This window comes from Coregonus lavaretus, assembly GCF_964263955.1.
Source record: "Coregonus lavaretus genome assembly, chromosome: 10".
NCBI lineage: Eukaryota > Metazoa > Chordata > Actinopteri > Salmoniformes > Salmonidae > Coregonus > Coregonus lavaretus.
This window is the reverse complement of record NC_139997.1, coordinates 6,913,567-6,926,066: the sequence shown is the minus strand read 5'-3', so window position 1 is coordinate 6,926,066 and position 12,500 is coordinate 6,913,567. Positions and strand designations below refer to the sequence as shown.

General features: G+C 45.2%; 1 protein-coding gene across 1 annotated transcript in view; it reads right to left on the bottom strand.

Moving 5' to 3' along the window:
* Positions 1-12,500, bottom strand: part of LOC311135807 (CBP80/20-dependent translation initiation factor-like) — a gene marked incomplete at its 3' end in the record, with an annotated part of 115,612 nt that overhangs the window by 69,686 nt on the left and 33,426 nt on the right. Inside the window, exons 4-5 of the mRNA XM_084169848.1 lie at positions 3,735-3,857; positions 2,344-2,417 (exon numbers count right to left, since the gene is read on the bottom strand). Coding sequence (XP_084025974.1) covers positions 2,344-2,417; positions 3,735-3,857 — 197 coding nt within the window. The remainder of the gene's footprint in view (positions 1-2,343; positions 2,418-3,734; positions 3,858-12,500) is intronic.

Sequence of the window (12,500 nt, the reverse complement as noted above, 5' to 3'; positions counted from 1 at the left end):
CAAGACCTACAGGAAACGTATGATCTCTGTAATTGCAAACAAAGGTTTCTGTACCAAATATTAAGTTCTGCTTTTCTGATGTATCAAATACTTATGTCATGCAATAAAATGCAAATTAATTACATAAAAATCATACAATGTGATTTTCTGGATTTTTGTTTTAGATTCCGTCTCTCACAGTTGAAGTGTACCTATGATAAAAATTACAGACCTCTACATGCTTTGTAAGTAGGAAAACCTGCAAAATCGGCAGTGTATCAAATACTTGTTCTCCCCACTGTATATATATACACATACATACACACACATATAGATATACACATATATACACATACATACAAACACACATATATATATACACACATACATGCATACAAACACACACACACACACACACACACACACACATATATATATATATATATATATACACACATACATACATACATACATACATACATACATACATACATACATACATACATATACACACATACAGTGGGGGAAAAAAGTATTTAGTCAGCCACCAATTGTGCAAGTTCTCCCACTTAAAAAGATGAGAGAGGCCTGTAATTTTCATCATAGGTACACGTCAACTATGACAGACAAAATGAGGAAAAAAAATCCAGAAAATCACATTGTAGGATTTTTAATGAATTTATTTGCAAATGATGGTGTAAAATAAGTATTTGGTCAATAACAAACGTTTCTCAATACTTTGTTATATACCCTTTGTTGGCAATGACACAGGTCAAACGTTTTCTGTAAGTCTTCACAAGGCTTTCACACACTGTTGCTGGTATTTTGGCCCATTCCTCCATGCAGATCTCCTCTAGAGCAGTGATGTTTTGGGGCTGTCGCTGGGCAACACGGACTTTCAACTCCCTCCAAAGATTTTCTATGGGGTTGAGATCTGGAGACTGGCTAGGCCACTCCAGGACCTTGAAATGCTTCTTACGAAGCCACTCCTTCGTTGCCCGGGCGGTGTGTTTGGGATCATTGTCATGCTGAAAGACCCAGCCACGTTTCATCTTCAATGCCCTTGCTGATGGAAGGAGGTTTTCACTCAAAATCTCACGATACATGGCCCCATTCATTCTTTCCTTTACACGGATCAGTCGCCCTGGTCCCTTTGCAGAAAAACAGCCCCAAAGCATGATGTTTCCACCCCCATGCTTCACAGTAGGTATGGTGTTCTTTGGATGCAACTCAGCATTCTTTGTCCTCCAAACACGACGAGTTGAGTTTTTACCAAAAAGTTATATTTTGGTTTCATCTGACCATATGACATTCTCCCAATCCTCTTCTGGATCATCCAAATGCACTCTAGCAAACTTCAGACGGGCCTGGACATGTACTGGCTTAAGCAGGGGGACACGTCTGGCACTGCAGGATTTGAGTCCCTGGCGGCGTAGTGTGTTACTGATGGTAGGCTTTGTTACTTTGGTCCCAGCTCTCTGCAGGTCATTCACTAGGTCCCCCCATGTGGTTCTGGGATTTTTGCTCACCGTTCTTGTGATCATTTTGACCCCACGGGGTGAGATCTTGCGTGGAGCCCCAGATCGAGAGAGATTATCAGTGGTCTTGTATGTCTTCCATTTCCTAATAATTGCTCCCACAGTTGATTTCTTCAAACCAAGCTGCTTACCTATTGCAGATTCAGTCTTCCCAGCCTGGTGCAGGTCTACAATTTTGTTTCTGGTGTCCTTTGACAGCTCTTTGGTCTTGGCCATAGTGGAGTTTGGAGTGTGACTGTTTGAGGTTGTGGACAGGTGTCTTTTATACTGATAACAAGTTCAAACAGGTGCCATTAATACAGGTAACGAGTGGAGGACAGAGGAGCCTCTTAAAGAAGTTGTTACAGGTCTGTGAGAGCCAGAAATCTTGCTTGTTTGTAGGTGACCAAATACTTATTTTCCACCATAATTAGCAAATAAATTCATTAAAAATCCTACAATGTGATTTTCTGGATTTTCTTTTCTCAATTTGTCTGTCATAGTTGACGTGTACCTATGATGAAAATTACAGGCCTCTCCCATCTTTTTAAGTGGGAGAACTTGCACAATTGGTGGCTGACTAAATACTTTTTTCCCCCACTGTATATGGATAAGACAGCAGCGAGTACTGTTACAAAAACCGAATACCGCTATTAATCTCTCCTTTATAGCCATCCATCCCATAACACAATGCCATGGAGAAGCCTATTGAAGTAAACGCACTTGACTAGCTATGCATCTGTATTAGCTAGAGATATCATTCATATGTAATAGGAGTCATCCTCAGTGTGTGTGTTGTGATGGGGGTGTGTGGGTGGAGTATGAGTCAACAGTGTGCATGACATACCCATGAGAGTCCATGGTGTTAGCAGCCCAGATATCAGTACCCAGGATGTCAAATGACCCTTCTCTGTTCCCGTTCTGAAAGACAACACACAACTTATTACAACAATGTATTACCTGTACATCACTATACAGAACACGTTTACTACTACTACTACAGCTTAATAGTGATCAAAAGGGTTCTCTTTATTGTCACAGTGCTAAATTGAAATAACACTCAACCTGCATACTAACACACCCTGACATTGATGTAGCATTAGTTCAAGTCCCCTTCAGTGGAAAGATAATCATCCCGTCACTTATTATTACTACTTGAGAGGCAGTGGAGGCTGGTGAGTGGAGGACGGCTCATAATAATGTCTGGAACGGAGCAAATGGAATGGCATCAAACACATGGAAACCATGGAAACCATGTGTTTGATACCATTCCACTCACTCTGCTCCAGCCATTACCGCGAGCCTGTCCTCCACTCACTCTGCTCCAGCCATTACCGCGAGCCTGTCCTCCCCAATGAAGGTGCCACCAACCTCCTGTGGTGAGAGGGACGGGAGGGACATTATTTGGAAACAAACATTTCTGGGACACAAATACTGCAGTAAATCTTTAGCTGGTCCGTCACAACATGTACTGTATGTTGGTAAATTACTGATGTGTTTTCCCATAGGGAAGGAATGCAGAGGGAATGCCAGACCTCTGAAAGAGGGGGGGGGACAGAGATGACCATAGAGATAGATCATATTTGTATCTGTGCCATTATGGCATATTGAGTCCTCTATCTATCTCAATGGAGCAGACACACAACTCCTCAGGGAGAGACATCCTGGAGCCTGACAGAAGAACCAGAGGGCATGTTGCCCCTCCCCCACCCCCTCTGCCCCAAACCCTGCATTAACCCAACATTACATAACATGGAACAAGGTAAGCCAGTACCATTGAAGACTTTTCATGCACAGCATATTATACCCCTCTTCAGTAAGGTGATGCATGATAAGAGAGGGTGGGGAATGTCCTTACGACCCCTGATGACCTCTGATAGTAAATCACGTGGTGCAGAAGCCTGCAGTAGCTTTCTTATTGGTCCCTTGGGACAAAAGAGAGCGAAACAGGACATATTACTGTGCGTGGGGCAGAGGTGGCCGGTGGAGGAAGAAATCGGACGATGCGCTCATACTGGCTGGAAGAGAGCCCCGTCCTCTGATTTCTTCCTCCACCGTCCACAGCTGGTGTGGGGGTTCTGTGGTGGTGTTGGTGGTCTGATGTAAAAGCAGCAGTATGGTTAGTTACCAGTACCTTGATAATACTGTGTTTGTGGGGGTTAGGGTTGGGGAGGGGCGGTTAGGGTGTGGTGGTGGTCTGATATAAAAGCTGTAGTATGGTTTGGTAGTTACCTGTACCTTGGCTGGCCCTCTGAACTGGTTGTTCCTCCCTCTGCTACCGGACCTGGAGCCTGAACCAGGCCTTGAACCTGAGCTGGGCCTGGACCCTGTACTGCTATTACTACTGTGATCCCACTCATCCTGCAGAGAGAGGAAGATCAATACCATATCAACTCGTCCTCTGCAGAGAATGCAGAACATGTGCTATGCAATGCTGATTGTATTGTCAAGAAGACCTATTTCTAATATCTATGAGGGAGGAGAATGGACAGTAAGGATCCAATATATTCTAATCAACAGTTAGCGGTGTGGGGTAATAAATGGAGATAGGTCTGTGACTGCTGCCGAGTCTGGAGACCATTTACATGATGAATGTCTAACCATCAATACTGTAACGTGGGGGGGAGAGAGAGAGAGAGAGAGAGAGAGAGAGAGAGAGAGAGAGAGAGAGAGAGAGAGAGAGAGAGAGAGAGAGAGAGAGAGAGAGAGAGAGAGAGAGAGAGAGAGAGAGAGAGAGAGAGAGAGAGAGAGAGAGAGAGAGAGAGAGAGAGAGAGAGAGAGAGAGAGAGAGAGAGAGAGATAAAGAGAGAGAGAGAGATAAAGAGAGAGATAAAGAGAGAGATAAAGAGAGAGAGTGTATGAGAGAGAGAGAAGAGAGACATGGGGTGGTTTACTGGTATCCCAATTAGCTTTTGCAGCAGCAATTCTTGCAGGGGACCACACAAAAAACAAAACATGACAAGTAACAAAGGACAGTCACACCAATGTAAAATACAATGGTATACAAACAATACAACTAAAATAATAATGTTTGTGTAGATTGTGTTGGAGTGTGATATAGTGTGTCTGTGTCATTCACAGTCCCTATTGTGCCATGAGATGTTTCATTTTTTTTTTTTTTAACTAGTTAAACTCTGAGGGGCCTGGTGAGTTTGGGGGGTACCCCCTCCCCCAAATACATTTCATCAGAAAATAGAAAGTGACAAACCTTTTAAAAGCTACAGGCCTTGTCTTTTTGGAAATCGAACTCAAATCTTACTGCTGGCAATGTCATAAGCTCCCCCCTCCCCCATAAAGGCCATATTCATAGAGTATGCAATGTAGGTCAAGTCATCAAAAGCATTTAGTATGCATGGAAAAGGTATTGCCTGATGGTCATTGTAAAGCAATGCATTTCCTTCTCCATTCACATTACCTTGAATGCATCCTTCAAATGCTCCGTTTAGCTAGCTCATCGTTTACAATAGGAAAAGTGAACGGGAAAAGAAGTTTGAAGTTTCCTCACCTGTCTGTGTCTTATTTCAACAACAAAAAACTCAATTTTACATTTTAGTCATTTAGCAGACGCTCTTATCCAGAGCGACTTACAGTTAGTGAGTGCATACATTTTTTTCATCAACCCTCCATAACTTGAAAGCCCTGATTGCCAAGGTCATTTTAAGATGTCAGCCTTGAAAATCCATTGAGCCATTTTGGCAGTGACTCAATACCCAAACCAGAAGCAACTGGTTTCAAGTGGCCAAAATACATAATGCGATCTCCTACTGCCATCTAGTGGACGAACTGGGAATCAGACAGAGTTTGCGCATGTTTAGAGCGCCACCGTTAGGTTAAAGATCTGAGAAATGTTTTCCTTTAAATTCCTTTTGGAACAGTAATTGGTGATATATTTTACCTCAAACTGTCAAGAGACCCCTGAAGGCATGTCATGTGGGGTATGCATGTTATTTGATTATGCAGACAATCTGGAATGTTCATCACAGTAATATTTCTCTTAAAAACTAGAAGAGAAGCAGTTAATCTCTCATCAACCCTCAGCCAGGAAAGACTGGCATGCATGTTGTTCATGTTAGTTCTGTATGTGCAGTTAAGGGCAGGGCGTGCTGCTCTGTTTTGAGTCAACTGCAGCTTTGCTAGGTCCTTCTTTGAAAAAACCTTTCCAAGCCAAAACTTCCTATCATAACTGATAACCGCTACACACAGCCTACATCGTTGTCTCCATATTAGCTAACGTCAACACAGCTACAAACCCGCTACAATCATGCAGTACAGTGTACAGTCAGCAAGCAGTTCAGCAGTTACACAGGCGGGCCCCGTTGGCAATAAATTAATACAACCAAAAGCTTACCTTGACTTGGAAGAGTTCCCGTGTTGGATAGCCATAGCCAGCTAGCTAACATAGCATCCCTCTCTGTTTGAGCTGGGTGTTTGAGAAGGCTAAACTAACTGTAGCTTATGCGTTCAGTACTAGATTGGGTGGACAACATATGAACATATCAGCTCATGCTGCAAGAGCTCTGATAGGTTGGAGGACATCCTCCGGAAGTTGTCATAATTAATGTGTAAGTCTATGGAAGGGAGTGAGAACCATGAGCCTCCTAAGTTTTGTATTGAAGTCAATGTACCCAGAGGAGGATGGAAACTAGCGGTCCTCCGGCTACACCATGGTGCTACCCTACAGAGTGCTGCTGAGGCTACTGTAGACCTTCACTGCAAAACAGTGTGTTTTAGTGACGTGAATATATTTAGTATAGTTTTATCTAAAAAGGATAACTTTAATGTTCCACTATTTTTATGAAATTCACTGAGGATTGTCCTCCCCTTCCTACTCTGAGGAGCCTCCACTGAACCGGACAGTAATCAAGATGGGACAAGACTAGAGCCTGAACAACTAGAACAGTTGATTTGTGTGTCAAAAACACAGAACATATTTTTTATAAACAGAGATACCCCTCCCCATCTTCACAACAACTTTGTCAATATAACTTGACCATGATAATTGACACACACAATGTTATACCTAGGAGTTCATCTTCCTCAACTTGCTCAATGGTGACACCCTTTATGCACAATTCCAGTTGACATGTAGGTCATGTTTTTAAACAAATACAGTGCTTTTAGTTTTAGATACATTTAAGACCAGTTTATTATTATATCACCCATTCTGATACTGACTGTAAATACTTATTTAGAATTTCAGTTTGGTCACTGGCTTTGGGTGCTGACATGTAGAGTGTGGAATCTTCCGCACACATAGTCATTCTAGCTTTGTGTAAGACCAGTGGCAGATAATTTGTAAAAACAGAGAAGAGCCAGGGACATGGCACTGTACATATCTGATATTAGAGAAGATTTCACTGAAGAACAATCTCTGGGACCTATTGGATATATAACTCTCCAACCATGTAATGGCAGGTGATGTAAAGCCATAGCAAGAGAGTTTATAACAATATATGATCAATAACATCAAAGGCTGTACTGAAATCTAACAATGATCTTCCAACTATCATCTGATTCTCCATTTATTTTAACCAAATCATCGGTCATCTGAGTCAGTACAGTAGAAGTTCAGTGCCTTTCTCTAGATGCATGCTGAAAGTCAGTAGTTACCTTGTTCTCTGAAAAATAGCATTGTATTTGGTCTAACACAATTCTCTCCATTGGTTTACTAGAAGCAGGCAGCAAACTGATTAGTTTCACATTAAGGTTGTCTATACCTGATGGCTTATCATTATAAATAATAATAATAATAATAATAATAATAATAATAATAAGCCATTTAGCAGACGCTTTTATCCAAAGCGATTTACAGTCATGCGTGCATACATTATTTTGTGTATGGGTGGTCCCGGGGATCGAACCCACTACCTTGGCGTTACAAGCGCCGTGCTCTACCAGCTGAGCTACAGAGGACCACTATTGATGGTTAACAGTTGTTCCACCTCTCCCACACTTATTTGACCAAATTCAAAACAGCAATCCTTGTCTTTCATTACTACACCTTTAAACAACAATAGGATGGTTCACTGTTCAATGTTGTCATTTCACTTCTGAGGTTTTCCACTTTACTAGTGAAATAGTCATTGAAATGATTGGCAATATCCAACTTTTTTGTTATAAATGACCCATCAACTTCAAAAGTACGATGGAGATGAATTGGGTCTCCTGCCCATGATATAATTTAAGGTACTGCAAAGTATTTTTCCATTGTGTTTTATGTCATTTATCTTGATTTGGGGGGGGGGGGGGGGGGGCTGACTGCATGCTGCGGAGCTGAGTAGAAAGAACGGCCTTCTCTCTGCCTGAAACAAGTTGACTACATAAGGCAGTCAGCCAGTCAGTGTTTTGATCCAGTGGTTACAGTCACACCCCCCCCCCTCTGCCCCATACCCTACTACAGACTCACTGCCTGCCTGCCTGGCTGGCTGGCTGGCGGATTGTGGTCTGGTGTCCCCTTCCCTCCAAGACAACCACAAGGGAGTGACTGAATGTAACATTCCATTTCATGTAATTTGATTATTTCATCAGTGCCTCTCTCAAGTCATTTGTCAGACTTAATGCAGCCGCCTCATCCACCCCAACGACAGCCTTGGGTTACAGTGTGTGGGAAGCAGGGTTTGGAACCAGTTCAGGGAACAGAACAGATTAGCAGGGGTTGAAACCGGAAAATAATTAATTTTGCTAGAACAGAAAAGGAACCGGGAACGAAAGTGATCCATACTGTTGCGGAAAATAAGTTATTTTAAAAGCATGGAAACCGGTTAATAACAATCTTCTACGTTCCAGGCATTTTTTTCTAGTCCCACAAAAAAAAAAAAAAAGGCTGGCAAAGCCCTCTGTCACTCAGAAACATATTCCAGCGTCTGCCTGCAAGCTGAAAATCTTTGCCAGTGTGTGCGCGTTTAGACTACCTGCCCCGCCCCCCTCTGAAGCACAGGCTACAGTACTGACGTTAGAAGCGGGAGAAGATAGGGAAAGAGAAGAAGAATGGATTAACTTGTTCATTGCTAGTTAAGGATACTATAGGCCTAGTTATCACGTTTCACGTTGGATTTATTAAATACAAAAAGGTAAGACATGTTTTTAATTCTGGTGCCGCACTGCACACACAAGCTTGTTAGCTAGCTAGCTCAAACGACATTCGAAGTTCCTTCATAGAAGCCACTACTCCTCTGTATAATTCTGTGGACCTAATTCAGATAATGCATATCATAAGATGCCTAGCGCTTCAAGCCTGCTCCTCAACCCTCTCTCCCCACCCATAACATTTCAGTCACATCTTGCGCCATAGGCTACACTTCTCTGTCCATCACGCATGTAAACAACTAGCTTACCTGCTCTATCTGCACTGGTTGGTGAAGTCATTTAAATGAGCTAAATGTAAAAAACTGTTGATTTCACAGGTTAAAAGGGAAGGATACAAACCGGTACTTTTTCAGGGTTCCAACCTGTTCATTACTTTATTTTGCTGGTCAGAAACAGTGGAACGGAACAAAAACAATTGTGGTTCTGTTCAGAACTAAACGATTGGAAAATAATTTCAGTTCCAACCGCTGGTGAGAAGGGAAAAACCTTTCAGGCGATGAAGAATAATCTCTCTCCCTTTCCTGTGAGTCCACAGGAACAGCTGAGAGGGAAAAATACTAGGGATGCATCCCCCTATGGGCCCTGGTCAAAAGTAGTGCACTTTATAGGGAGGGAGTAGGGTGCCATTTGGTCCGAAGGCTAAAATCAACACATTCTCATAGTGCCTGATCAGCATATGAATAGCGCTCTGTTGCTGGGAGAAATATGGGAGTAACATGAGACATGACTGTCGAGATTGAAATTGAAAGCTAGATCCTCTGTGATCCCAGAGAGAAGTAAAAGCATTCAGTTACACTGCTGCCCTGAAAACTACTGCCCTTAATCTCTCCCTCAGAAAGCGACACAGGCACAGATGCACACACCACACACACACACTAACCTATAACCCTCTAGCAGACATGTCTTTACCTGACTAGGAACAACCCAGTCGTCCACAAGACAGCCTCAAGCACTCTGTGTGCAAACAAGGGCTTAGAAAGGACTCGAACTGCTTAATTCAAATGAAAGGGAAGCAAAACGCAGGCGGCAGAGGATGGGGTGTGTGCCCAGAGAAGCACGAGGACAGACAGACTCATGTCCTGCAGCAGCCCTGTGGTGGTTTACTCTCTCCTCTAACACAAAGTCACTTCATCTCTGGGTGACGGTATCATCTAACCTCTATTCTCTGCCTTTATCACCTACAGTACAAACTATTAATACTGACCCAGAAAGACATCTCTTTCATTCCACCCCAGTCACCTCACCATACAGTATTAATGTAGCCTTACCATAGGGTTGGGCGATACGGCCTAAAAATCATATCTAGATTTTTTCAAATGTATGGATTATTCATGATATCTGGCTCATTTAAAAAAAATATGTTCTCTAAATAGGCTTTGTGTACAATAAAGGTCATATATACTGCATTTCAAACAGTAAGCAATAATGTGTGTGTGTGTAAACAGAGTGGAAGAGGTGAAACGAGAGGTTTCACTCTCACCAAAATCTGTCCAAAATAAGCCCAATGCATTTCTATGGGCTTATTTTGGACCTAAGCTTGTCACCTGCCTTCCCGCCTTTGGGACAACGACTCCCATTATTAGAGTGGAGACATGAGCATCTCGTCATTATATACAGATCTCTGGTGTAAATGGGAAGGTGTACAAGAATCAGCACATGAAACCTGATCTGGCAGCCCAGGCTGGGGAACAGAGGGCTTACCCAGGGCAAGCAGTGGACCTTGGCTTACACAACCACACACACTAACAGTGGAACACTACCACACATCATTGGTTGATACAGGAAAAGTATGGAGAGCCTGAGAGACGTGTCTCCCTGAACCCTGTGCCAGCGTTCGCGGGCAAACCCATTCTGCCAGGTCGTCTTGCCAACAGGCGCAGACACAAAGCCGGTGGCGGCACATGGGGGGAAACCCTGTCCTCTGGACTAGTACCCTGTGACATCAGCAGACACTTTTTTGTTTTCCGTTACAAAACGTTTTGCTAAGGTGGTGTAGCCTACTGAACATGAACAGTATACAAGCCCTCAGGGAACAGGGGAAGTGTTAGACAGAACAACATCTACAGTACCATGACATCCCAGGCCAGCTCACAAAGATTATCACTGGCACCATAAAGTCCATGCAAATATGAGAGGGTTAGTGAGAATGGTGTCAATTTATGACCAGCCAGTCTGGATAGATTTCAGCTGCCCAGTGGAAACTCAGTTAGGCCTAGGGATGTGACAACTGGGAAAAGTTATTGGTTTTCTGTTAAACGGTAAGAAAAATGCATAAAATCCCTCTTGAATTGACAATGCAGTAGCGCTGCTGCCAGCAACGGTTGGGTCTCACGTGCGTCCCTTTCAGATGGTTAAGCATTGCACCTGTACTACCATTACTGTACCTCAATTCAACCTCGCTGTCACTTCGTTTAAGGACGGGTCAGACCAAGGCGCAGCGTGAAATGCGTACATGTTTATTAAACTGAATAAACACACGAACAAAACAACAAACCAAGAACCGTGAAGTCCTCAGGCTAAACACAATACAAGCCTCTAACACGGAACAAGATCCCACAACTAATGAATGCCAACAGGCTGCCTAAGTATGATCCCCAATCAGAGACAACGAGCGACAGCTGTCTCTGATTGGGAATCACACCCGGCCAAACATAGAAATACAACACCTAGAATGAAAGAACTTAGAAATAACAACATAGAACTCCACACCCTGACTCACATACTAGAGTCCCCTGAGTCAGGGCGTGACAGTACCCCCCCCCCCAAAGTGCGGATCCGACCGCACAAACCTGACATAACAGGGTAGGGGTCGGGTGGGCATTCCGCCTCGGAGGCGGATCCGGGCGTGACGACCACATTCTCTCAGCCTCCCCGTTGAGCCCCTGGTCTGGTCTGGTCTGGACTTCGGTGCGATGCTTCCCCTCTCCTTCCTCCCACGATACACCAAGCCCTGTCTGGACCCTGGTGTGGGAGACCCGAACCTGGAGAGGGGCTGACATCTGGGTCTGGACTGGAGCCGCTGACCGGAGATGGACCGGGCACCGGTGGAGCGGACTGCTCTGGCTCCAGAGTGGAGCTGCTGACCGGAGCTGGACTAAACCCCGGTGGAGCGGACTGCTCTGGCTCCAGAGTGGAGCCGCTGACCGGAGCTGGACTGGGCACCGGTGGAACGGGCACGGGCCGTGCCGGACTGGACACACGCACCACTGGTCTGGTGCGAGGAGCAGGCATGGGCCGAACGGACTAGGAACATGCTCCACAGGTCTGGTGCGAGGAACAGGACGGGCCGGGCCGGACTGGCGACACGCACTACTGGCTTGGTGCGGGGAACAGGAACGGGCCGGGCCGGACTAACGACACGCACTACTGCTTGGTGCGGGGAGCAGGAACGGGACGGGCCGGACTGGGAACACGCACCACTGGCTGGTGGGGGGAGCAGGCACGGCCTACCGGACTGGAACACCACCACTGGTCTGGTGCGAGGAGCAGGAACGGGCTGGAGCCGGACTGGCGACACCACCACTGGCTGTGCGGGAGCAGGCACGGGCCGTACCGGACTGGGAACACGCACCACTGGCTTGGTGCGAGGAACAAGACGGGCCGGGCCGGACAGGGAACACGCACCACTGGTCTGGTGCGAGGAGGCAGGAACGGGCCGGGCCGGACTGGGGACACACACCACTGGCTTGGTGCGGGGAGCAGGTACGGGTCGTACCCGGGCTGGCGACACGCACCACTGGCTTGGTGCGAGGAGCAGAACGGGTCGGGCCGGACTGGGGACACACACCACTGGCTTGGTGCGAGGAGCAGAATGGGCCGTACAGGACTAGAACCGGAGCAGGATATACTGGACCTTGGAGGCGCACTGGAGACCCATGAGCGTTGAAGCCGGCACAACCCCGTCCTGGCTGGCTGCCA